The sequence below is a fragment of the Marmota flaviventris genome, chromosome 2 (assembly GCF_047511675.1).
Source record: "Marmota flaviventris isolate mMarFla1 chromosome 2, mMarFla1.hap1, whole genome shotgun sequence".
In the NCBI taxonomy this organism is placed as follows: domain Eukaryota; kingdom Metazoa; phylum Chordata; class Mammalia; order Rodentia; family Sciuridae; genus Marmota; species Marmota flaviventris.
The window spans coordinates 174,784,153-174,811,944 of NC_092499.1; the positions used below are offsets into that span (position 1 = coordinate 174,784,153).

At 44.3% G+C, this 27,792-nt stretch overlaps 1 protein-coding gene across 5 annotated transcripts in view; it reads right to left on the reverse strand.

The window, feature by feature from the left end:
• Positions 1–4,308: 4,308 nt before the first annotated feature.
• Ptpra (protein tyrosine phosphatase receptor type A) overlaps positions 4,309–27,792 on the reverse strand; it is a 122,049-nt gene continuing 98,565 nt past the window's right edge. For all 5 annotated transcript variants that reach the window (XM_027954468.2, XM_027954461.2, XM_027954447.2 and 2 more), the window contains 13 exons: positions 27,294–27,330; positions 23,733–23,830; positions 22,458–22,577; positions 21,580–21,746; positions 20,965–21,100; positions 19,660–19,809; positions 18,160–18,253; positions 17,796–17,872; positions 17,176–17,310; positions 8,167–8,292; positions 7,935–8,086; positions 5,305–5,440; positions 4,309–4,607 (listed from right to left, as the gene is read on the reverse strand). In XM_027954468.2, the coding sequence (XP_027810269.2) occupies positions 4,533–4,607; positions 5,305–5,440; positions 7,935–8,086; positions 8,167–8,292; positions 17,176–17,310; positions 17,796–17,872; positions 18,160–18,253; positions 19,660–19,809; positions 20,965–21,100; positions 21,580–21,746; positions 22,458–22,577; positions 23,733–23,830; positions 27,294–27,330 (1,503 nt within the window). In that variant the 3' untranslated portion in view covers positions 4,309–4,532. The remainder of the gene's footprint in view (positions 4,608–5,304; positions 5,441–7,934; positions 8,087–8,166; positions 8,293–17,175; positions 17,311–17,795; positions 17,873–18,159; positions 18,254–19,659; positions 19,810–20,964; positions 21,101–21,579; positions 21,747–22,457; positions 22,578–23,732; positions 23,831–27,293; positions 27,331–27,792) is intronic.

Genomic DNA, 27,792 nt, shown 5'->3' on the forward strand with positions numbered 1-27,792 from the left:
AAAAAATAAAAGAGGAAAGGGGTGACTTTTTACATTTGTGTGTGTTTGGGGGGGGGGATTAAACCCAGGGCCTCATAAATGCTGCATGCTAGGTAAGAGATATACCTATGAATTAACTCCCCTTTTCTGTAACCCCACCCCCAACACACACCAAAAATTCCAAACCAAACTAAGCTTTTTTAAGGCAAGGTCTGGTCCCTTTCTTTCTGGCCACATGCTTAGCTTTTCAGGACTGTTTCATGTCCCTTCCAGACCACCAACCCTGGAATTCATCCTTGTATCCCTTTTGGCAGAAGAGGAAAGCCACTTATTTACTACTGAGTTCCAACTACGCCTGGTTCTGAGGGTATCAAATCACTCACTGTAGCTAGGGTCAGTTGGGAAAGCAGAGGGTGAGAGCAGAATGCTTAGGTGTTGTGGGAGACATGCACAAACCTTGGGTAGTGGCCCAGGGCCAAGAATAAAGATGCATTAGCTAGCCAGGTGCAGTGGTGCATGCCTGTAATCTAAGTAGACATGGGAGACTGAGGCAGGAGGTTCACAAGTTCAAGGCCGGCTTCAGCATCTTAGTGAGAACTTGTCTCAAAAATTAAAAATAAAAAGGCTGGGGATATAGGTTAAGTACCCCTACCCCAAAATTAAAAACATATGCTGTTTGTAAATGTTATGGTTTGGATGTGAGGTGTCCCCCAAAAGTTCACGTGAGACAATGCAAGAAGGTTCAGAGGAGAAATGATTGGGTTGTCAAGAGTCTTAACCAAATCAGTAACTGAAGTGGTAGGGTGTGGCTGGAGTAGGTGGGAATTAGGGCATGTCTTTGGTGTATATATTTGTATCTGGCAAGTGGAGACACCCTCTGCTTCCTGATGATGCAAGCTGCTTCCCTCTGCCACACTCTTCCACCATGATGTTCTGCCTCAGTTGGAAGGGTGGATCTGCTTACCATCCCCAAGGAACGCAGCTGGCCTTCTGCGGACTAAGACCTCTGAAACCATGAGCCCTTAAACTTTTCCTCTCCTAAAATTGTTCTGGTCAGGCCCTTTAGTCACAGTAGCAAAAAAAACTGACTAAAACAACAGAGTTGTGGACTCAGAATGGTATTCTGGGGTGATCTAGCAAAAGGACAAAATGAAGAAGGGCCAACAAAGGAACTGCTGGTGATCTGTGGGTTCTAGCATGGCAGGGTGGAGACTGGGTGGAACCCGAAGGATTGGGGGAAGCCTGGGGATGGGGGCCAGCGACAGGTACCTCTGGACCACTCTGGGGAAAGGAGGCAAGTGGAGGAGAGCTGAGGGTCCACATACACAGTCCAGGACCTCTAAGCTCTAAGGAAGGAGACTGGAAGCAGTTAATGAGGTCCAAAAAGAATCACTAGTACCAGCGGGGAGCTGGTGGACAAGGGGAAAGGGATCCCTGGGGTTTAGCACCTAGGCTGCCCTGGCAAGAACCAGTGAGAGTCGGGGTGAAGTGAGGAAGAAGTAGTAGTCAGAGGAGAGACTTTCTTACAAGCAAATAGGGACTTATGACAGCATTGCAGGGGAAGAACTTAGGTCTGGGGGAAATGACTTTTCCCCCCTTTTTTTTCAATGAAAGAGACTTGAGTATCTGGGGGTGGTGGTGAAAGAAAATGAAGCCCAGAAGGGAGCCGACTCAATATAAGTGAGATCTCTAATGAGTGGCAGGACCCAGAATTTGGGGTACACAGTGGGCGCTGGCTGTAACTCTTCCCTGCAGGGAAATAAACTTACCCACCCTAATTCCCTGGGGCCACAGCTGATTGGATGTGAGGTACCGGATGAAGCAGTCACCCCAGCCCTTCTCACATTGTGCTGTGAACGCCCAGGACATTGTTCTTTGAACTTACACTAGTTCCTGTTGGGTTCATGTCTCTTGCACTCTGAGTAAGAAAAGAGTTAAGGGGGAGGGATGAAGGGATAAGGGTTAGTTCTATGGAAAGGAAGCAAAGAGATGAGGTGAGGTAATTCCTGCTGGAAGATAATTGATTAGTAATCAGGTGAAATTTAAAATATTGGCCCAGCCACTGACCAAGTCAGCACAGACTCTAGCAGAAACCTCAGAAACCTGGTGAGGCCACATTGATGTGCTCTGCCCAAAGCCAACCTTGCAAATAGGAGATGAGCCACTTGCTGGGAGTGGAAAGGCAACATAGGGACAGAGCTTCACTTGCATGTTCAATGATGGCTTGCTGACCCCACCACCATACTCCTATATCTGCTAGACTTAGTCACACAGAGGGTTCAAAGGGTAGCTTGCAAGGGCCAGGGTCTTCTCTTCAAACCAGCATCCCTAATTGGAGATCTCTCAGATTCTTTGTTTATCATGCTTCTTTGGAAACTACTGAGTTTTGAGTCAACTGCCTCTTGTAGTTCCAACAGAAGGACTGAATGCCTCTAATGACTTGCACTCACCTCTTGAAGCTTCCAGAAGTAGTCTGTTGTAGTGTCCCTGCCTCCTGTAGGCCTCTGGACTTCCTTTCTCTCGTACCACTTCCTTCACCCAAACATCATGAATATGTGGTGTACACTGAGTGCCCTCTTGAAGCCCGAGTTACAGTCTCATCTGGATTTAGAGCCTCTGTAATTCAGCTCCACTTGATCTTTTTCCCTCTATATTCAACTCAATTTCCAGCATCCCTTCTTGGATCTAGTTCAAGCTGCATTGCTCCAGCAAGCCATGGAACACTGACCTGAATGTGCCTCCATGGGCCAGGCTGGAGTGCTACCTCTCACTCTTGAAGCCTTTGAGCCCAGAGCCTGCCACAATTCTTCAAGGAAGGCCAGAGGCTGCAGGCTCCCTCCCTCAGCCCTGCCCTGCCAGCCTGGGCAATCAGTTTATCTTCTGCTCCCATCATGAGCTGCTCCTGAGGCTAGGAGGAGTGATAAGCAGACCCACCCTTCCAACTGTATCCCAACTAAAGGTCACACTTCTCAATACTCCTTGTAATTAGGTACAGCCATAGGATTATGTTTTAGCTACTGGGCTATGAGAAACCAAAAATGCAACTTTTGAGCTGGGAACAGTGGTGAATGCTTGCAATCCCAGGTACTGGGAGGCTGAGGCAGGAGGACTCCAAGTTTGGGACCAGTTTCAAACTTAGTGTCTCAAATAAGACAGTGAGAACCTGCCTCAAAACGAAAAATAAAAAGGGGTGGAGATGTAGCTCAGTGGTAGAGCATCACTGACTGGGTTCGATTCCCAGTGTTGCCCGCCCCCACCTGCCACCACAAAAAAAGCAACAACTTTTGCTAAAAATGAAATTGTTTTGTGTTTACACTACATACTTTTCCCCCCTTGCCTGATTCAGATGCAGATGTGGAAGTGATTCAACTCCTGCCACAGGGATGAGAATTATATTTTGAGGACCATGAATCTGGAAGGTAGAAGGATACTGGGTCTCTGGGTAGGGCAGACTGTTATATAAGGAATACATAAACATTTATATTATTTAAGATACAAAACTTGACATGTTAAACACATCAGATTTGAGACCAAGTTGAAATCTAAGAATCCCATCATCTTGGCTTCTGGATTTGAGACTTTTCCACATTAAAGTCCTGGAAATTAGGACATATATGAAAGGATGTGGAAGCCATTTGACACAATCAATGTGGACACAAAGACTTTTCTGGATAGTGACACAATCTAAATGGCTTTGAAGCAAAGCAGCAGAGCTGGAGAGGACAGAGACCAACCTCAGGTCTAAGGCTGAGCCAGTTCCTCTTCTCCTGGTGGCCCTACCCTTTGCCATCTTCTCCAGGGTATGAGGCTGGCTGAGACCACTAAACAAAAGATGTGCTGGGAAAGAAAGGAGGGTCTTGGAGATCACATCAGAGATGGAGGAGCTGTGAATGATAGAAATGGAGAGCTGGGGAACTGAGAGACAGCAGCAATATAGAAGGGCCAGGAGCAGCCTAGCCCTGTCTGGTTGCCCCACCCCAGACAAAGGGAGAGACATTTCCTCAGGGAGTCAAAGCTTTTATTACCTGATAATCCCTAGTGTGGTGCCAGAGATACCGCCCTGGTCCCATTACTCCCCCCAGGGGGCTGCTGGGATGTGGAGGTGTGTTTGAAGGAGGTGAGCTAGAGAGAGGGATATTTACAGTGTAGGGAGGGAATGGAGACTTGCATGGGGATCCTGGGACAACCATTTCCTCAAGAGTTCTGAGAACTTTGTGCTTTTTTCTTAGCTGGTGCCAAGCTACCTGGAATGGGTTTATCTTCTTTAGGAAAAGATGTTTAAACCAAAAAACAATCCAGCCCAATTTCCAGGCTGAGGATTACACGATATCAATCAAACATCACACTATTTAATTCCCCAATAAAACATTGGAAAAAGGACTATCAGTGCTAACACATTTACATATAAAATCTCCACCTAATAGGTAATAGAAGCCTATGTACCAATTTCTAAAACAGTTATAAGATATATACACAATTTTGGGTATATTAACAAAACAGAATATTACAAAATATTAAAGGCAATTCTCCTGTCCACGGGGCCTTGTCGCCTGTTACTTGAAGTTGGCATAATCTGAGAATGCATCAATGTATTCCTGCACCACCTTGTAGCAGAACTCATACTGCTCCTGGAGAATGAAAGTGGGAAGAATGCCAAGGTTATTGAAGAGTATGTGGAACCACAGTTCCTAACAGAGCTGTTTTTAGAATGGAAATTGGAGAGGAAATGAATGTTTGTGGACTTCCACATGCACCTCGACCTGTCTGCCCAAGTTCTGATAGCTCTGCCCTCTGGATTAGCACAGTGGATGTTCTGCAAATAGAGCTGACTGGACTGGCAAGGACAAATACGAGTATGCTGGGCTGGGAAATGGTGCACCTTCACCATGGCTGCCAGACTGGCATGTGCTCTGCTCTTAATGTCTCATCTCCTGGTAAACCTCCTAAAATTTACTTTTCTTTTTCCCCTCAAACATTTCTCACTCCAGAAGTTTTAGGAAAACATTTGTGGATGTCCACACTGTTAAAAGTCAGATCTCTTAATAGGGAGCCTGAACAGAACAAAGGTAAGTAGTCCTGCTCCCCGACCCCCAACCCAGGGAGAAGCATAAACAAGCCCTGGGGGCACCCGAGTACCCCTTGTCTAACGTGTCACATTCCCACTGGTGATAGAGGGTATATTCCCACTGCAATCCTGCCTCTCAAGGCACTTGTGGGTTTGGACACCTTGGGGAAGGGTGGGACTCCTGAGGGGGACTCTGAAGGCCTTCTCCCTGATGGGGAAGGATTGCAGATGGTGGTGGCACAAAGACATGAGCAGCATACCAGTGTCTGGACCATATGTGGCCTCTGAAGCCGCAGGCTCTTGACAGTCTGGAAGACATCCAAAATCCCCTCTGCTTTCACTCGTTCCAGGACTGTGCTCAGGGCACAGAAAGTCCCTGTCCGTCCTGCCCCGGCACTGAAACAGAGCAGACAGACTTACCATGCCTGCTAAAGCTCTCCAAGCAGAGTGGGTGAGTATGAGTGATAAGGAGCAGACTGAAGCTGAGTCTGGTGCCTGGGAAGGTGCATGATCCATAGAGCTACCACAGGAGGGTATGAGTGGGGCAGGAGGCCTGTGCTCACCTCTGCCAGCCTAGAGGAACTCAGCATACCTCTGGGGAGGCAGTGACCCCTGCTGCCTCTCCTTCATGGCACAGGTTACTCCTACTGAGGGCTCACCTGTGGGACCATGCTAACAACCCTCATCTACACTCCACAAGTACTAGCTCTTGACGTTCACCTACCAACATGCCCAGGTTGACCTGACCCTACCACTGGATCAGGTTAGAGTTCTATTCCTCTCTTCCTTTTCCCTGACAAACCATTTGCAATGGTATGTACCTGCTGGTTCTTTCCTGTGTCTCTTATCTTCTTTGTAAATCCAAGGAATTCAGACTCTGACCTTGACAGTATCTACCCAGTTCAATGTCATCAGCTGATTCTCTAACTGGACATTGAGTGCCTGCTCTGTGGCAAGGACTGCGGGGCTTAGCAATCTTTCTAGAGAAAAAGACATGCAGTCAGGGAAGGAGAAAGAGGAGCAGAGTTCAGGTAGGGTGCTCAGGAAGGCTCTCTGAACGAATGCTGTGTGAGCAGACATACCAAGAAGGTGAGGGTGAAGTTCTATGGATACCTGGGAAACAGTCTCTCAGGACAAAGGCAGGAGTGTGCCAAGGGTGCTGAATCTGATGTAGGAAGGAAGGAGAGTGGTGAGGGTGAGGTCAGAGCCCTGGGAGAATGCCAGCCTAAGTTGCATCCTGCTTCCTGGCCTGACAGGGAGCCCTCAGATCATGTTGGGCCCTTGTTGTTGGGATTCTAAATAAAGGAGAGATTTATAGTTGTTTATATATATGTTTGGTGGTGATGCGCATAGAACCCAGGGCCTTGTGCATGTTGGCAAGCACTCTACCTCTGGGCTATATCCCCAGACCATGACTTACATTTGAAAGGCTCCTGAGGCAGGGCGAGAGGCAAAAATAAATAAATAAAATAAAAGGCTCTCTTAGGCTGCTGTGTTGAGAACAGATTGCAGGTGAAGGTGACAGCAGAGAGACCAGCCAGGAAGGAGGTTGGTACAATTACTGCAGAGGGAAATTGGCTTGGACAGAGAGGATCCTGGAGGAGGCAGTGAAAAATACTTGGATTGTTAGATTATATGCAGGTAGAACACAATTTGATGATGGATTAGATATGATATCTGAGAAAGAGCAGAGAACAGGTTAGTTCCAAGGCTTCTCTCTGGAGTTATCTGGGAAATGGCAAGCTACTTACTGATGTGGAACAGCAGGCCTTGACAGAAACACCAGCAGTTCTCACTTGAACCCTAAGCTAAGGATGCCCATTAGATATCCTTGTGGAAATGACAAGTAGGTAATTGGATAGATAAACTTGGTGTTTGGGGGATCACCTAGAGAACTGGTAATAAAGACTTGGGAATTGCTGTTAAAGCCAGGAGACTGAGTGAGCTCTCCTAGGGGTGTTGTCTGTTGATAGAGAAGAGGTTCAAGGACTGGGCCTTGGACCACAAATGGGGAGGAATCAACACAGGACACAGAAGAAGAGCACATGAGGATGAAAACCATAACAGAAGCCACTTGGGGAGTGTGCTGCAGAGAGATCAGTGATAAAATGTGTCCAACACTGATGAAAAGTCAAGTATGATGAGACTGAGAATGACCACTGGCTTTAGCAATCTGGAGGCCACAGGTAGCCCCAGTGGTGCAGTTGAAATGGAGTAAGTGTGTGAGTGGGTGGTATGACTGGAATGGGCTTGACAGGATAAGAGAATAAAGGAAAGGAACTAGAGAGCTAATATGGACAAATCTGTTGAGAAACTTTACTATTAAGGAAACTCAGGGTAAACATTTCTTTTTCCTAAAATGCAATCTCAAATAACATGTTCCATGTAAAATTCACCTTTTCTCTCCAAACAAGTCTCCTTATCATCTTTTTTCAGTTGCTTACATCAACTGCTACCAGTAACCTAGGCTCAAACCTGAGAAGCACCCTTGACTCTTCTGCTTTTTTGCTAAGCAGTCTTAGTCTTTTCATTTTCCCTTGACTGTTTTCAGAACATTTGCCATTTTCTTTCCCTGTGTTTAAGGAGGCCAGGCCCTCATCCTCACGTTGCCCAACTAGTCTCTCTATAGCTCTCCCATCACATCCCACATGTTCCCCTGCATAATACCTCACATTGTTCATGTTGTTAAGTTCCCTAGTATTTAATGTGCCAAATTCAAACTCCAAGACACTCTCTGAGCACTCACTCAGCTCTGTTATGACTGTCAAACTTGATTGTCACAAGTGCTCACCTACAACCTGCTCCTGCACAGCTTTCCTCACCATCTGACACATGTTCACCACTGCACCCCCGCCTCTGCCACCCATCTGAGAGCTGGGGCCAGCGATACCTGCAGTGCACAGTGATGGGGTGGTTCCCCGACTGCTGCTGCTGCTTCTGTACAGCTGCAATGATGCTGATCATGCCCTTCCCATCACTGGGGATGCCCACTTCAGGCCAGCCATGGAAGTGGAACTGTCGGATCTGCCGGCTCTTGTTCTCCTTTGGAGAAAAGAGGGTCAGGGAGGCAGGGGTAGCTCTGCTTTCCCTGAGGGAGGAGCCCCACCTACCGCAAATCTTACCCTGGTATTGGTAACCAGGAGGTCTCGGACGGTGTAGCTCTCACATTCTTCCTCCTTCTTCAGCTCCACTGTTATGTCTCCATAGGATACAAGGCCATCAGATGGCCAGTACTGGGCACACTTCTCCTGGCGAGACAAATAAGAGAGGCCAGGGGCTAGTACTAAGTGTGGCAAAGGCACCATTGCTCGTGAGCAGCCTGACCTCTCACTTTTTTTTTTTTTTTGGTACTAGGGGTTGAACTCAGGGGCACTCAACTACTGAGCCACATCCCCAGTCCTATTTTGTATTTTATTTAGAGACAGGGTCTCACTGAATTACTTAGCACCTCACTATTACTGAGGGTGGCTTTGAACTCGTGATTCTCCTGCCTCAACCTCCCTAGCCACTGAGATTACAGGCATTCTACAAGAAATAATTAGTTAATCATTTAGTGTCACTTGTTGACAATCTAGTTTACAATATGACAGAGTCTATGAAGAACTCTGCTGCTCAGTGCTATTCAACACTCAAATGGCTGTGGGGAGGATGAAGAGGGATGGATGTTTTTGTTCCACCCTTAATCCATGATTCCATACTTTATAGCTGCTTACATGTGCCACCTTGCTAATCCAGAAAAGTGGAACCCATTTACACCCTCACCCAGCCATGCTGCTTCACCATAGCCCAGTTCACAGTATCCTTTTATTCCTCTGATCTCGATCTCCTTAATCTGCAATGGTACTTTAAGGTTGCTAGTTCTAGCACTCCTGTCCTTGCAGGAGATGGTTTACTGTCTTTGCTTGCACCTAACTCAATTCCTTCTAAAGCTCCCTGCGTACAGGGGAAAGGATCTATCTCAATTCATCTTTGCATCTTGAGCACCCTGACCCAGGCCTGGCATTCTATAGGCTCTCAATAAGTTCCTGGTAAATGAATGTGTTTAATGTCTGCAGAATAAGTCAAGGCATAAATATGTAAGTAAAACGTGGTCCATTTCTTTAGAGCATTGTGTGTGTGTGTGTGTGGGGGGGGGGGTCTGAGATTTTTTAGTTTTTATTTATTTATTTTTTTTGATGGTACTAGAGATTTAACCCAGGGCTGCTCTACCTCTGAACTACATTATCCAACTGGTCTCTCTGCTGTTGGTCTCCCTTGCTGCTCTCCTGAATCCCATCACGTCCTGCATGCTCACCTGCCCAATACCTCATATTGTTCACGTTGTTAAGTTCCCCAACATTTAATGTGCCAAGTTCAAATCAGTCCTGCTTTTTATTTTATTTGAGACAAGGTCTCACTAAGTTGCTGAGGCTGGCCTCCTGCCTTAGCCTCCCAAGTTGCTAGGCTAACAGGCATGCACCACCACAACAGCCGAAACTTAAAAATTCTCAGCCATACATGTGCATTAAGATTTGAAAACATTAAGTACAAAAGAAAAATCACTGATAGTCTCACAGTACAAATAAAATTACTATTAAAATACAATTTATTGGGCTGGGGCTATAGCTCAGTGGTAGAGCACTTGCCTTGCATGTGCACATGTGAGACACTGGGTTCCATTCTCAGCACCACATAAAAATAAATAAAGATTTATTTATCTTTATTTGTTCTTCTACAACTAAAAAAATTTTTTAAAAAATCCAACTTATTTATGTGAGTCAAGGCAGGCCTTGAACTCCTGGCTCAAGTGTTCCTCCAGTGTCACCTCATCCAGATTAAAAACCCATTTTACAGACTTTTATTGCTTTTCCTAAGTGTGATCATTCAGTAACTCCTTTATAAATGACAGTGAATTCATTCTAACAGACAGGTTATTAAAGTATTGGAGCAAAGAAATGCCGTAGACCAGTGCTTTTCCACCTGTGCTCTCCAGAAATCTTGAGGATCCCTGAAGATGGGGTGCTGAACCACTCTTCAACCATAACTGTTTAAAAAAATCCTAACTAAGGTGCACCTCAACTAGTTATTAATCACTGGTCTCCAGGGCACTGGCAGGTAGAATGATTTTGCTGTCACAGTTCCCTTGAAACAATACCGCCTTCACACAATTTCTCAACCAGGACTGAAGATGGACTTCAAAGTCATTAGAATCACTAGGTTCCAGATGGGAGTGAGGTCAGCAGATTGAGATAGAGGGAAGAGAGCAGCAAGACCATATTTTACAAGAGAAAGAAATACTATGGGCCCTGCAACCAACAGCTTTTAGTACTTTAGATCTTCTTAGGTATGCATAGCAGAGAAAAAGGGCAGAAGGTGGGGAGGCCCCAGGCAGGCATAGCTGGGAATTATAGGAGAGAAGCCCTTCCTAAAGCTCGAGACAGGGGGCTTATCAACAGAGACAATAATGGGAACCCTTCCTTGGTTAGCTAATGGGGACAGTCAGTCACTTGAGGTGGTTCTGACTGACCTCAGGGGGCAGACTTGTACAGTGAGTTTCAAGGGGACACAGCTATTAGAGGGTTACAGGGAGGCAGGTAAGGTGGGCTGAAAGAAAACAAATCTGGTAAATATGTGATTAGGATTTAAGGAATGACATGGAGTAAAGAAAAGCTACATAAGACTATAGGACAGATAATGGTAGGGAATTATCTTACTTATCCTGGCGAAGGGGACAGGATTCATTTAATTTAGCCCTCCACATGGGCTCAACAACAAAATTCAACAACAAAACCAAAGGAGCAGGTTACACTCAAAAACAAAGCCAAAGGCTGGGTATGGTGGCATGTGCCTATAGTCCCAGCTACTATGGAGGCTGAGGTAGGGGGGATCACCTGAGCCCAAGGCAACTTGTTGAGTCCCCATCTCAAACCAAGTCAAATCATCTAAGAGGGAAAAGGTGGGAAACAGAGGGAAACAATCCCCAGAGGCCTCTCTCTCTCTCGTCTATGAAACGGCGGCAGTGACAGCTGTCTGGCATTAGTTCACAGGCTGTGGTAAGTTGATGGAAGGCACAGAGCAGTTTCAATCAGATATCTATTATCCTCTGGGCTAAGGGACCCCTTCCTTAGGAGGCAGGATGTAGGTTTAAAGAATCCAGAAAAAACTGTAGCAGCACTGGCTATCCTAACTGTAGCCCAGGCTAAAAATGCCAAGATTCTGCTGGGATGGAGAATTGAGAGAAGGACAATGGGAAATGCATGGCCATGAGGAATACGGGAGACCAGTCTCAAGGACAGAGGCTGTGACCCAGCATATAAACCATGCCCTACTTAGCCCATTGAGGGTAGAGGGGATAGGAGAAAATGAAAACTAGGGGATTTAAAATAAGCAAGTGAAACTAAAAGGAAGGGCCCAATTTAAGTGTGGGGACTAAATAACCAAAAAAAAAAGTTTCTAAATTTCATATGCATAGGTAGATTTTTTTCCTCAAGGTCTCTAAAAGCCCAAAGATGATTTTAAGATAAAGAGTAACATGATTACATTTGTATTTTTCAAAAGGGTGCTGTGGAGATTGTGGAAATCAAAGAAAGAAATATTCCTGGCTGCCATGTGAAGAACTGACTCAATGGGTCTAGAAGCAGGAAGACAGGTTGCCAGGAAACTCCAGGTTGACCTAGTGCTGGCATGGTTTGTGAGAGGTGTAACCACTGCCCCATGTGCATGTCCCTTAGTAGGTTAGAGATGATGGTATATTGTATGAGTGGCATTGTTAAGCTAGAGTGAAGTGGATATGCTCAGCAGGTATCAAGACTCACTGATAAACTGCATGTGGTGGTGACGAAAAGAGAGTAAGGAAGGGAAATCCTAGACTTGTAGCAGGAGCAGTGGGGTGGAAGATGGTCCTATTTATTGAGACAGTTCAGAGTGGGGTGAATTAGCATGAAGTGTGGGGAGAAAAATCAAGTTTCATTTGGGCCATATGGAGCCTTAGATTCTTTTTTGGAGAGGTACTGGGGATTGAACTCAAAGGCACTTAACCACTGAGCCACATCCCCAGTCCATTTTTTTTTTAAAGAGACAGGGTCTCACAGTTGCTTAGTGCCTTGCTTTTTGCTGAGGCTGGCCTTGAACTCACAATCCTCCTGCCTCTGCTTCCTGAGCAGTTGGGATTACAGGCATGTGCCACTGGCCTGAGATTCTTAATAATCAACCACATGAAGATATCAGGTAGGTACTGGATACATTAGTACACAATGGGAAATGCATGGCCATGAGGAATATGGGAGATCCCTATTGGAAGGGGAGTAGGTAACTGTGCTGGGGGCAAAGATTTAAGGCTTTGGTGTATGGGTTGTATTTAAGACCACAGGCTTGGCTGAGATCCTCAAGGACAGCATGTCATAAGAGAATGGGCTAATAAGGCCTGAGTATAGAATCCTCCAGAGAGTGTTTAGAGGTCATGCAGAGGAGAAGGAGGTCACAAAATAAATGACAAAGAAACTAGCAAGGCTAGTGACAGGGGTGAGATTGTGGAAATCAAAGAAAGAAATATTCCAAGAAAGAGGGAAGCACTGACTATTTCGAATGTTGGTATAAGGACAACAACAAGAACAAACAAAAGGAAAAAGAAAAAAAAGAGAGAAATGATCTTTGGATTTGGCAAGATAACAGTCAATGTCACCGTGATCTTAACTAAAGCAGTCCCACTGCAGTCAAGAATGAAAGGAACAGAGTGAGGTGAGAACCTAAAGGGGAAAGCAGATGCTTTAAAGGAACTTATCTAGAAAGAAGTACATAAAAATAGTATCTAGATGGAAGGGGATGTAGGATTAGGGGAGATAATTTTGTTTTTTAAAGACAGGAAATGTAATAGTGTGGGCTGCTAAGTAGAGAGGGGAGCTGTTGATGGAGACAAGACTAGCAAGGATCTTCCAGTGGCAAGATCCTTGAGGGAGGTGGGAATGGGACCAAGAGCACAGTGGATGGCTGCATCGAGCTATAGGATCCCTTTCCCCAGGATGGCAGGTAAGAGAACTGTTACAGATGTGAATGGGCTGCTGTTTGAGGAGGGTATTCTTGTCCAATTTCTTGAAAAATGAGGCCAAGCTATAGCTAAGATACATGGCGGGATAGGCAAGGGGATTCTGCAGATCTGAGGAAGAGAAAAAGGAACAGGGGGGCTGGGGTTGTGGCCCAGTGGTAGTGTACTTGCCTGTATTGTGAGACACTGAGTTTGATTCTCAGCACTGAATATAAATAAATAAAATAAAGGTTTATCAACAACTTAAAAAAGAAAAAAGAAGGAACAGCAATAGAATTGCTAGGTAGTGCTTTACCCACATTAGATTTGTGGTGGTGAATTCAATGGGAGAACAGTCAGCAGAGTTTTGGTTTTTTCCCAGTGATGTTTGCTATCATATGTAGATATGTAACTGGATTTAACAGAATAGAGGCCTTGCCATGAAAGAAAGTAAGAAAGTATGAGGCAATAATGGGTGTTAGAAAGGGAAGGATAATAATGACAAGCCACACAAACTTTACAAACAGAACACACAGGAAGGTGAAAATATGAACCAGGTGACTGACAATGAGAAAGTGGAGCAGTCAATGGCTCTAAGATTTGGTGAAGATAAACAATTACTGGAATAGAAGTAAGAAGTACCATGTTGTATTGGAGGTGATAAACAGGGTATAGAATGTCCTATCAAGATTCTAAAGGCATGGGGATGAAAAGATCATGGTTTGACCATGGGAACTGGTAGCTGAGGAAGCCAAGAAACAGAAAGACTAAGGGTAGATAGATCACCCTCATGGATACTGATGCCTCCAAAACCAGAGATAGAAAACCAGGCACAGGGACACATGCCTATAGTCTCAGCTGAGCTGAGGCAAGAAGATCACTTGAGCCCAGGAATTCAAGATCAGTCTGGGCAACACAGTAAGATCCCACTGCAAATCAACCAACACCCCCTCACCAAAACAAACACCAAATCGATAAAAGAACAGAAACAGGAATAAAGGCCCCAAAGGGGTGGTAAACCAGGTGAAGAAGTCATTAAGTGGGAGAAGAGAGCTTGGGAGCTGAGGTTTAATCTCAGATTTAATTTTCAGGTTATGGACTCTATACAGTGGCATCCTGATGAAGCCTAAGCCCAGCTTTTCTGTCTTTTCTCCTGTGGTCTTTGTTCACCCTCCTTGCCTTAGACAGCACTAAGTCTCTTTATGGTACAAGGCTGACAACAGTAGTAGGGACTCAACTTTGTGGGCATCGTGTTCTACTGATGCTTTAAAGAAACAGAATGAGAGTCAGATTGGACTGGCACAGTGCGGGAGCTGGTAGCACTGCCCTGCTCACACTGATGCCTGTTCCAAGCTGTGGCTACTGAAGGAACCCATGCCTTCCCAAGCATCTTGATGCATCCTTTTGGTTAAAGTGGAGAAGAACGAGAAAACTCAAGAGAAATTTTAATTCCTTTGAGATTTTTATTTATATGGTAGAAAATTTATATTTGGGGATCAGACTTTTATACTACTGACATAAGGAGTGGTGGTGTCACTTTGTATAAACATACACACCCTTCACTATGTTATTTAGGCTTACTGTGTTTATCTCTGGGAGCTACACCTGACATGAATGAGAGATGAAACAATAAGTGAAATTTTATCTTGGAGGCCAGTGAGGCCCTATGAAAAATGCGACTAATGTCCTGTTCTGATTCACTAAGAAGTTTCTAAGAGCAAAAGCTACTGGCTATTTTGATAGCCCTGGGAAGACAGAGGCTAAGGCACAGTGGCAGAAGGAAAGGGGGTCCACCCAACTGATAACAGGCTTGACCAATGGATTGGAGGACTAGGTGTGCATGGCTCTTCCCCTCACTGTTACCCAAGATAAATGCTTCCTGCCCCTCTACCCTAAACTCTCATTAAGCTCTCTTCAAGACTGAAAGAGTCTGAGGGGTAGGGATGTAGCTCAGTGGCACAGTGTTTGCTCAGCATGTGCCAAGCTGTGGGTTCATCCCCAGTACCAAAGTAAGTTTAAAAAGAAGCCTGATAATCAGACTAGACAGGGTCAGAGATATTCACTGAGCTACATTTCATTATAGGGCAGTGGACCAAGAGATGTCTCTGAGCTTCCTATTCCAGCTCTTCTGCCTATTCTTTGGGCCTTCCCATCATTCACCTGCAGACGGAATGGGGAAAAACATGTAAAGCTCTGGTCTAATCCACATATCCCCTTGTGGCTATCAGAGGGCTAGCAGACATGCACTAGGCCCTGATAACACAGCCACTTCTGTCCCAGCTGGCCTTTGTTACTCAGTGCATGTTTTCTTGAGTGCAAGGCCAAGGACTTAACCAAACCTCCCATTTCATCAATCTTGTTACTAATAATAGACAAAGATCTATGAGGGATGCCTGTCAATAATACAAGCCTGGGAAGACTAGTTACTGAGTGAAATGACTGAGCAAAAAACAAAAACCCACAAACTACAAACCTGACATAATGAAATGTTGGGGTATTGATACAGGTATGAAGCCTGTATCAAAGTTAAATAAACTGCACAAGCACAGAATGGGAACTAACTGCTTGGAACCAATGTAAAACATGCTTAATGTTTTTAATTTTTAATTGACAACAAACTCAGTGACTCCTGAGTGGGTGCTGTGCTTAACTCTTTTCCTATTGGGCCCTCCTCACCTCTCCACTCTCTCTGACCAGCTCAGCAGAGTTCAAGCCATCAATAAAACTTCCATAGTTCCCCTCTGCTTCTGGCTTGCCCATTTCTCCTCACTGTTCTCCTGGTGTTACCAAGGGATTAAAAACAGAACAAACAAAAACAAAAACAAACAAAAAAATACACCACAAACTGGATTTGTCAAAGACTCTTAAAGTGCTTTAAAAAGTCTCAATTCTTCATTATAGCTTAGGAGAAACTTTCCTACCAAGCCTTGCTAGCTTCTCCAGGATCATTTTATTGATTCTGATCCTTGTTACATAACATCCCAGGCCTAAAGAAGCACCTAATTACTTCACTGTATAACCTCAACAGAAAGAGTGTTTATAAGAATAAGTGGGCTGGGCTGGGGATGTGGCTCAAGCGGTAGCGCACTCGCCTGGCCCCGGGTTCGATCCTCAGCACCACATACAAACAAAGATGTTGTGTCCGCCGAAAAAAACTAAAAAATAAATATTAAAAAAATTAAAAAAAAAAAAAAAAAAGAATAAGTGGGCTGGGGATGTGGCTCAAGCGGTAGCACGCTGGCCTGGCATGCACAGGGTGCTGGGTTTGATCCTCAGCACCACATAAAAATAAAGATGTTGTGTCCACCGAAAACTAAAACACAAATATTAAAAAATTCTTTCTCTCTTAAAAAAAAAAAAAAAAAGAATAAGCACAGTGGAAGCACAGACTGGCTGCCAGTAATGAGAGTTAGAGGGAGAATCCCTGAGATGAGAGTGCCCCATGGAGGTGGCATGACTGAATCAGTAGTAGTGGTGAGATTTCTTCTATTCCCTGGGAGCTCTGGGGGACCTCTGAGTCCCCAGACAACACTTTTTAACTGACTTGAGGGAGTGTTTTTTTTTTTTTAAGACTTCCTTGTTAAGCCTGTGAAGCATGGCTGGTCTGGCACTGGGTCACTTTGTCCTCTGGCTTTATCCCTCTTAAATCACCTACTCAGCCAAAAAAGGGCACATGTTTCTAGGGGGAAAACTCCATTTCCTTATTAATGAAATTTAAGCTGTACATTTCTTGCTTTTGTTATTTCTCAAATTCTATTGTTTTCTTTCATTTATCCAGAAGAGGTGACCCCCTTCTTAGAGACACTCACCATGCCCTGGACTGGCTCTGTATCCCTCCTCTTGCCGGTTCTGCCCTGCCTGGGGGGGTTGGGTGCAGAGAATGTGTGCAAAGGCTAGGCTGGGGGTTGTATTCTGGAGAAAAGTGAAAGGGTGGGAACTGTTTTGCTTTCCAGTCCTGGGAGAAGCTGATGATAGCTCAGACCCTAACAGACTAGATAATAAGTCTGAAAATGGCTTTGTGGACAGTATAATCAAAGTAAAAATTAAGAACTACCTTCTAGCCTACCCCTACCCCTATACACACACTTGTTCACACTGTCTCTCTCACAGCCCAGGCCCTTTTTGAACTCACCTGGCCTCTCTCCTCCAGTTCTGTTAGCATCACGATGGAACATGATTTCCACTCCCAGATCATACGCCAGAAGTCTTCAATTGTGTGGAGAAGAGGGCCCTGGCTGGCAATGTAAGAGTCCTTCTGCCGGTAGCCCTATACAGACAGGTCAATTACAGGGACGAGGTGGTATAATCAGGGAGGGGTGAATGGAAAAGATGGGCCTTTCTGGGAGGCAATGAGACAAGACACTAGGAAAGGATAGGAGCTGCTGGAGGCAAAAACATCCCAGGCAGAGCTCCCCAGTGGCCAAAGATCAAACTCTGGGGAAAGGAAAGGGGTGCTGGAGCTAGGATGAGAAGAACAGGAATGGGAAAGGTCAGGTCAGTTTTTTTTAGCCTAGATGAGTGTGTGGTAAAGTTTCACTTTAGGTATCACACTGGAGTGCACTATGTTTTGCCCACCTTCTATTCTTTGGGGCTGGACAAACCTAGTAAGCTAGGTGGGTGGGAAGGTATCAGAATTCAGTAATTGCTGACTGATTCAAATAAGATCCTTCCAGGGAGATTTGTGAGGGAAGCACTGTTAAGTCCAGGGAATTTCTATGGGGTGCTGGGAGCTCAGGCACAGCCAACACTTACATCAATGAAGGATGCATTCACATAGTCTGTGTTCTCTTCACCTCGCTTAACTGGAATGATCACTCTGTTGAATTCATCTGCAGGAAGAACAGTGGCTGGTAGCTCACCAACATGCCCAATCTCTTTCTTTCCACTGCTCCTGCCCTTGGCCCTTAGCAGATGTAATCCCAGCTGGGCAAGGGCAAGCTTGTTTTTTGCCCAGGAGAAAGAAAGGCTTTGCCTCCTTATGATATTTTATTTACAGGGGCCATTAAAGCACTGGGAGCATCAAGAGGTAATGCCCTGATTCTTGTCTCCAAACCAATCATTAATTAGTCCCTGAGAAGTAGAAAGGGTGGAAAGAATTAGGGGATAGGGCACTTACATGGAATGATCTGTAAAACTCTGTTCTTCTTCATGTTGGCTGGAAGGTTTCCAGTCCGCATCTTGTCATTCTGGATTTTGATTGATGTTAACTTCTGAATGAGGAAGGGAAGTAGAACATTATTGACCCAAGTAACTACACCTAACAAGACTGCCTGTCACCGGGCCTGCATCTCCAGGGTCCTTGTCAGCACTCTGTTCTTCCCCTAGGGCCCTGATCTCCATTTCTACATGTTTTTGTTGGAACACTGTTTCTTTCTTTAAGCTCAGGAACAGTCAAGTCAGTGTTTAGTAAATACTGCCTTCCAGGCTCTTTTTTTTTTTTAATATTTATTTTCTAGGTGTAGATGGACACAACACCATGCCTTTATTTTTATGTGGTGCTGAGGATCGAACCTGGGTCCCGCCCATGTTAGGTGAGCGCTCTACCACTGAGAGACAACCCCTTCCAGGCTGTTGTATGAGTTCTTCTGGGATTCCTTTGGCCTAGAACTTTATGATCTGGAGCTAGGATTCCAGTATGAAGAAGGAACTAGGCCCACCCGATGCCCACCTTGCTGTTCTACCCCCAGAGGTAGTCTCAGACTTCTTAGAAAAACTTATCCAAATGTGTATCCCCTCTTCCCCTCATATTCTTCCTGATCCTTGCTACTCAAAGTGTAGCCCATACATCATCAGCATTGTTCCCATTTTGTTAGAAATGCAGAATGTCAAATGCAAAGTGTCAGGATCTAACTCAGACTTGCTGAATCAGAACCTGTATCTGTCAGGATCCCCAGCGTATACACCATAGTATGAGAAGAACTGCTTTTAAGGAAAGGTGTCATTCTCACCTGAAACTACAAATCACTTGCTTCTGGGAGCACTTTTCATTGATGAGAGCATGACTTGGGATGCTTTTGGTGGAAAGGATTAAACTCAGGATCTCATGAATACTAAGTACATGATCTACCAGTGAGCTACACAGCCCTGACACAGGCCTTATGTGTTGAGAGACATTATCTAATGGCATTCAGTAGCAGTCAGCATAGGCTAAATCCAGACTGCTGCCTATAAATAAAGTCTTATAGAAACAGCCCTACTCATTTGTTCACAATCTGTCTATGCCTGCTTTGGTGCTACAATAGCAGTAGTAAGCAGTTGGGACAGAGACTGTATGGTCTACAAACTCTAAAATATTTATTATCTGGTCCTTACAGAAAAATTTTGCCCTGGCTATATATAATCACCTGTGGGCTTTTTTTTTTTTTAAACAAAACAAAACAAAAAACATTGTTACCTGTTTTTCTTTCCCCCTAAACAAAACTGAAGTGACTCCTAACAAGGAAGATGAGTTGAGAATAACAGGAGCTGAAAGGGCCACTTCCTTAAACCACTGGCATGCCTCACCAGGGGTCTTACCATATGCGGGCAAATGCACAAGGAGTCATTTACCCAGACCCACAATTCCCAGACCAAATGGACCCTTCAATCTGGAGTTGGTCATCTAGTACCAACTCACCTTAAACTCTTCTTCCAATCCATTGTTGCTGGTCCCTGGAATTTTGTTGTAAATTTTTTGCAGGTGGGTTTCTAGAGAGGTCACTTCCAGTTCTGTATCCCCATAGAGATAATGCTCCAGAAGGGCTTGGTATATAAAAACATACTGCATCTGAAACACAGATGATGCCAAGTTCTCAGTTATAGACAACACAGTCCTAATGATACCACATCATCCCTCCCATCCCCAGACCATTTTTCTTTTCTTTTGATCCTAGCAGGGACAAAATGATTCCTCTTACTGCCCTTACTCAGAGAAGCAGGACTTGAAATGCATGAGTCCTTCTGGTGGTGGTTAGCTTGGAAGGCAGTATTCCTATCTGCCTTGGGGATGGTGGAAGCTTAGTGAGGGGGACACATGCAACACTTCTCATTCTGAGAGGGCAGATTCAAGTTTGAAAGGACTATCAGAAGTAGAGATACATAAAGTCTGTGATAATCTGTAATGCCCAGCCTCCTGACAGCTTCCCTCCTCATGCTGTGCCCTGGCCACAAAGCCCATCTCATTCCTTTTCTTGGATGTGGCTGAGCTACATCATGACTCACTTGCTTTCCTCAAGGACTGTTCCTTTTTTTTTTTGTGGTGCTGGGGATTGAACCCAGGGTCTTGTGCATGTGAGGCAAGCACTCTACAAACTAAGCTATATCCCCAGCCCATGTTCCCTTATCTTTTAAAGACCAGTGAAATGACAGCTGCCTTCCTGACATGCCCATACCCAAAGTCAAAACCTCCTCTGTGCTTGCTTGCTTTCTTTTGATACTAGGGATTGAACCCAGAGGTGAGGGGTGCTCTACAACTGAGTTATGTCCCCAATCCTTTTTTGAGACAGGGTCTTGCAAAATTACCAAACTGGTCTCATACTTGCGATCCTGCTACCTCAGCCTCCTGAATAGCTAGAATTATAGGCATAAATCACCGCACCCAGCTTGTATTCTCTTTAAGCACTTTGTTTTGGTATCAGGAATTGAACCCAGGGGTGCTTAAGCCACATTCCCAGTTCTTTTATTTTTTTGAGACAGGGCCTCACTAAATTGCTGAGGCAGTACTTGAACTCGTGATCCTCCTTGCCTCAGCTTCCCGGGCTGCTAGGATTACGGGTATGTGCCACCGAGCACGGCTGAGTAGATAATTTATAAGGGCTCTTCATCACACTGTATAATGACGATCATTTACAATAACCTGGGAGACTGAGTGAGCCCTTGAGGTAGGCAGATATTTTAGCCCCAGGAAAAAACCTACCGCCACCTTCACCCACAGATTACTCACATCTGTTTGCACCATCTGGCAGCGCTGGGCCCGGATTCGGCTCACAAAGCCATATACATCCACCTTCCGCTCTGTATGCATCATGTCCAGCATGGCATCAATGACGACAAAGGTACCAGTACGCCCTACACCTGCACTGTAGCCAGAGGGCAGAGGATGGTTACTGGGATGAACAGCATGCCTTACTGGAGGAGGCAGGGAGGACAACAAAGGCTGGGGCTCTTTTTTCTAGGCCTCTAAATTCTAATTCTGAAGGGGAGGGAGTTAGGACTCTCTTGGAATCAGAAACTCCACTCTTCCCTGACTTTCTGATCTCTAGCTATCAGCATTAAGAACTCTGAATCTGAAGCTGCAAGGATACATGGTCATCACATACTCCAGCTCCACAGCAGGGTCTCCCCACTACCAACCTTGGAGGACTGCTCTTCCTTCCCTCTTTTCTCAAGTCATATTCTCTACCAGCAGTAGAACTTGAAGAGTCTCTCTTGGTGCTCCCCCCTGGGGCCCTAGTGCTCATGTTCTCTATGCCACCTTCCTCAGCCAGGGACCCTATGCTGTTTCCTGCTCTGGCCAAGTGGGCAGAATGTGGGGAGCAAAGAGTCAGGACATACTGACCTGCAGTGGACCACAATAGCCCCTGCATACTGAGGGTTACAGGCCTTCACTTTCTTGAGGAACTTGAGCATGCCGATCGGGGTGAAAGGCACCCCAAAGTCTGGCCAGCTGGTAAAATGGAACTGAGTGATGAGGCGCTGTGGTTTTCTGTTGGTCACATCACCCACCTGTGAAATGAGGAAATCTTTTATGTTGGCCTTGATAACCAGGAATGGGCATCTCACGGGAGGGAAGGTACAACAATGATTGTCAGTTACAATGAGAAAGAGAGAGTGTATCCAGAGAAGTTCTGACCATGGCCAGAGAATCTTCCTAGTAACTCCTAGTAACTCCATGAGTTAGACAGGGCTGTTAATATTATTCTCAACCTATAGGTGTGGAAGGTAAAACTCAAGAGAACTTCAATGACCTATCAAGGCTTCAGAATGAGTAAATGGCAAGGTGAGAACCAAGGCCCTTTCCAAAGCACCACAGGCTCTTCAGCTAAAGGCAACTTTGGCTCAGGCCTCCACGGTTGCTCTGGAGTGCCAAGAATATGCCCACCTGGTCCTTGTCATCAGAAGCCTTTGAAGTAGGAAAGGTGACTCTAGTACCTGGCAGATTATGCTACCTCTCAATCCCCTACTCCATAATGCTTGGTCATATCTTGGATCAAACTCCACATCAGTTGATACTTTACTCCCAAGTCATGAAAACATTGTCCTCTTAAGATCTGAGAAGCTCTCTGAAGGTCAGATCTCTGGTTTCAGACTTAAACATATGGCACACTTAGTGATTCTTGACCATATTGGATAGGAGTGGGGACAATAGCCTGTTCCCATCCTCTCAGTGGTTAGCTGATCCTAAACAAGACTGGGAAAGGAAGCGGGAGACAGTACCTGCTGAATGCAGAACTTTCGTACTGTGTAGTCCACCAGGACAGTCACATCCTCTACAGACACACGGATATTCCCATAGGTCCAACAGCCTTGATCTGGCCAGTACTGGGCACACTTACACTGGAAAGAAATAGACACATACCCCCTCATCTCAGATTGCCCCTGGCTGATGCAAAGGGCCATAATGAAGTCCCCAGAAAGCCCTAGCACCTCTATTTTCACCTCGGGAAGCTGTGGGCTTATTCATTCTAACTTCCTTTTATCAAATTCCTCAGCTTCCATAATCTCTTCACAGAGCATCAGTCCCATACTTATCTTTCCCACACTCACCCCTTTAATTCAGGGCAAATCTGAAGTAATTTTATTTATAAAATCTGTCCTTCCACAATATCCCAGATCAGGATTTAGGGGCAAGCCTGTCTGAACTCCTGGAGCCAGCAGTCTGATATGAGAGGGCCACCAAGATGGACTATGGCAGACTATAAACCTGCTATGAGAGGTCTAAGGCCTTCTCTGTTCACCGAGTCTTCGGCAGCTTTAAAGAATCAGAGGTCTATTTGAAGGAATCTAAACTAAAGCCCAGTCCTAGCACTATCCCTCTTAGGCACTGGGGAGCTGCTGATCAACCCTTAAACACCCCAGGACGGTGAGCAAGGTGATTCAAAGGCCATCCTTGAGAAATATTGCCACAAATGGGGATTCTTCTCTGGGGTTTGATATAGAACCCAGAACTGGCACTGGCTGTGACCCACTGATGATGCTGGGTAAGGCCAGGAGTAGACGTGGCAGCCACACAAGGAAAAGGAGCAATCAGAAATCTGACTACAGGACCAGGCCCCAAGCCTCAGGTTGTTCTGCATTCCTTCAGGGTGTCAGTTCGCACAGGTCCCTCTGTCAACTTTAGGATATACCTAAAGGCCTCAGGAGATGGGATAGGAAACCAGGGGAATAAGGGACTTGAGAAACTACGGGAGAATAGCCTCTGTGGTTTTCCCTTAACTAAAGGCCTATGTCTTCCTTCCAAGTTATTTTAGAACCAGAGCAAGCTGTTTGACTACCAGATGTGGGAATCTGCCCTAGCCCCCCCAAGTTCATCTGAGGCTTCCAGGCCATAGAAGAGTCTAGTACACACATCAGCTTGTGTTTGCCTGAATGATCCATGGCACAACAGCCACAAAGAATAGATAGCCAGGCTCCAACTCAGAGCTCCAGAGAGTAGCCCTTCTGCTGGCCACATCCATATCAAGACCCCCCTTATATAATTTCTCCACTCACCTCTTTTCGCTCTTTTAGGTTGGTCACCATGACGATGGTGGCTGTGTTTTGTTCCCAGATCATCCTCCAGAAATCATTTACTGTTTCTTCTTTTGGTCCTAAAGTAGCCAACAGCAAAGATTAAACACACACACACACACACACACACACACACACACACACTAAAGAGAAGAAAGGTGCTAAGAAATTAGGAAGATCCATTTCTGGCTTTTGAAATCCTATGTCCATGTTTTCAGCTAAACATCCAACCCAGCTACCTAAAAGTTGAATGTTTCCCTTGTAACCACCATGTATGTGCCAGGCACTTGACCATGATTGGAGGCAAGAAGCTGTCAAAACATAACAGAACACGGTGTCTCTCAAGGATATTAAAGTTATGGATTAGAAATCATGACTGCTTACTGAATACCTACATTATGGTCCAGATAGTAGGCTAGATGCTTGATGTGACATTTACTCCTTCCTATCATGCTGAAGTGAACGTTTTCAGCCCCAAAGATGAGTGACTTGTCTAGGCTGGAATTCAAAATTTACAAGAAGATTCTAAACAATTATCAGGTAACAAAGAGAGAAAGAAATGGGACCTAACAGAGACTAATGAAATTCCCAGAGTGTTTGTAAAGGGAAGCTTTAGGAGACTTAGGAGGCTAGAGAGCCTCTGACAACCAATCCAACATGGAGCCAAGGAAGGCTCCAGAAGGAATTTAAATTAATTTTTTTTTTTTTAAATTAAACCTTGTGTATCTGAAAGTACTGAGAGGAAATATATATACTTCTAATAATGATTTTAGGGGATGCCTAGTGTGTGCAAGGCCCTGGGACTGATCACCAGCATTGCAAAAAAGTTTAGGGGAAAAATTAGAGGTAGGCATATTAAAAAGGTAAATGACTAAGCCTCCTTATATCAAAGAAAACATTTGGCATTTGGTTTTTTGGGATTGGCTAACTTCACTTAGCATTATCTTCTCTAACTCCATCCATTCACCGACAAATGTCATGATTTTATTCTCTTTTATTGCTGAGTAATATTCCATTGTGTGTATATGCCACATTTTTTTTAATCCACTCATCTAGTGAAGGGCAACTAGGTTGGTGCTATACTGTTGTGAATTGTGCTGCTATAAACATTGATGTGGCTGTGTCCCTGTAGTGTGCTGTTTTTAAGTCCTTTGGGTACAGACCGAGGAGAGAGATAGCTGGTTCAAATGGTGGTCCAGTCCCAATTTTCCAAGAAATTTCCATACTGCTTTCCATATTGGTTGCACCAATTTGCAGTCCCACCAGCAGTTTATGAGTATACCTTTTTTGATATAAGGAGGCTTATTCATAGTGGGAGAGGGAACATGGGAGGAATAGTCGAACTCTAGAAAAGGCAGAGGGGTTAGAGGTGAAGGGACGGGGCATGGGGTTAGAAATGATGGTGGAATGTGATGATCATTATTATCCAAAGTACATGTATGAAGTCACAAATTGGTGTGAATATACTTTGTATACAACCAGAGATATGAAAAGTTGTGCTCTATTTATGTAATAAAAATTGTAATGCATTCCGCTGTCATGTATAAATAAAAATAAAGAAAGAAAGAATGGGGGCTGGGGTTATAGCTCAGTTGGTAGAGTACTTGCCTCACATGCACAAGGCCCTGGGTTCAATCCCCAGCACCACCCTCCCCTCCAAAAAAAAAAAAAAAAAAAGAAAGGGAGGGAAGGAGGGAGAATAAATGACTATGAAAAAGTGCAATCATTAATTCCCAAAAAAGAAGGGGCAAAATGTACAAAACAACACAGTATTCCACGTTTCAGTTGTGAATATATGTATATTCATGAAAATGGAAGTAACAAATATTACCTTAACTCAAAACTGGGATCCAATTTTATTGGGAAGATGGGGAGAAGGGCACATTGTGCATGGCTGCCTGACTGAGGGAGAGGAGCTTTATAAGGGATTACAGCACCTACCAGGAGCCAACAGATTAAAAACATTGCCTCAGAGGCATTAGACCACAAAACTAAAGAAGAAAGGGGAGAGAATTGTTGTTGATTTATATTTGTTTATGAGAAAGGGCCCTGCTATGTTGTCCAGGCTAGTCTGAAACTAGTGAAGTGATTCTACCACCTCAGTCTCCCCAGTTCTGAGACTGCAAGTATGAGCATAAATTTGTTTGTTTACAAGTTTTACATTCCCTTTGACTTTCTTAAATTCTTTTTCTTTATTTCCTGAATAATCCATGGTACAAAAGCCATGGATATATTTATATATATCCAGTTTTCTTGATTCTTTTCACTTTTTAATTTTTTTCCTTCTCTGCCTTTTATTACTCCAAGTATTCCCTTTAGTAAAAATAAAAACAAATTTTATTTTTTATTTTTCACTTTTTTTGTGTGTGCTAGGGATTGAACCCAGGGCCTTGAGTGTGCTCTACCACTGAGCAACATCCCCACCCAAAATGAAATAGTCTGAACTAAGAGGTGGCTGTATACAGAGGGAGGGAAAGCAGAGCCTTGTCAGGCAATAGGTAGGCCCCAGGGGAGGCTGCTGTAACAAGGAGTTTCTGAGGCTTTCCCTGACTACCTTATTTCATTGCTACATCTGTTTTAGTTTGTATCTTTTTTATCATCTGATAGAACTTTCTGCAATTATGGAAATGTTTTATATCTGCACTAACACAGTAGCCTCTAGCAACATGTAGCTATTGAGCCTTAAAACAAAAGATCAATAAGTCTTAGTACACAATCAAGAAACAAACTTTAAATTTTATTAATTAAAATTTAATGTAATGTGGGTTTTTTTTTTTTTTTTTTTAGGTGCTGGAAATGGAACTTAGAACCTCACACAATAGGCAAGCTATATCAAACTTAAAATTTAATCTTAAATGGCCACATGTGGCTAAGTGGCCATTATAATGAACAGCATAGTCACTTATTCACATTTCTGTTAATATGTTTACTTGCCGCAAACTTTACCAACTAAATGCTCCAAAAAGGCAGAGACTTTATATTGTTTCATTCCCTCCATAGCCCCATCACTTAGGCCAGTGTCTATTATATAAGATATGGTCAATAAATAACTGAATAAGTCAGTGGACCACATTAACATCAATTACTCACTCCCCCCCCCCCCCGTTTTTTTTTTTAAACCCTTGGTACTGTGGATTGAACTTAGGGGCACTTTATCATTGAGCTACACTCCCAGTTCTTTTATTATTGTTATATTTTTAAATTTTGAAATAGGGTCTACATTGCTAAGGGTCACTAAGTTGCCCATGCTGAACTTGTGATCTTCTTGCCTCAGCCTCCCAAACTGCTGGGATTACAGGTGTGTACCACAGTGCCTGGGCAAAAGAACCTCTTTTAAAGGATCCCTGGATATCAAGTCATCAAGATGAATGAAAGCCCTTAGTTGTAACCTGTGAGGTGGGTTTCATTTCTTTTAAATAGTAATAAAACTACAGAAAAGCTACTGCATTCTCGCTAATCCATTCAGTCTTTGGAATAGGGGAAACCCCAAATCCACTGGAGATCACGGTTAAGACCAAGAATAAAATGTTGTCATTACTTTACCTTGTGCAGCAATGAATTTGTTTTTTTCCTGGTAGCCCTGGGAGGCGGGAGAATAAAGTGAGAACAAAAAGTTAATAGGAATGAAATTCTCTAGTCTAACCCTGAACCAGTTAACAAGGCCTTCCTTGTGAAAAGGTCCAGGCAATTAATGAGAATTTCCATTACAGAAATTCCCAAGAGATTAGCTTTGAGGATAAAAACAAAGATTACAAACTGCAAACAGTATAAGTAATCTTTTCAAAAAATTATTAGGGAATACTGGTATAAGGATATTAAAATAACAACTCCTAGGCTAGACTATGTTTCTGATGTTTTATCAGCAGCCCATAATGTATGTTTTAGTGTTACTGGGTAAGAACCTTCCAAGACAGAAGCATATGAGGTAATTGCAGGGATGAAGCTGGGCCTACTCTGAGAAGAACAAAGGGTTGTTTTATTTCTTTACGTAGCTATGGGGGGGTCTCACTATATTGCTCAGGTCTGAAACTCCTGGGCTCAA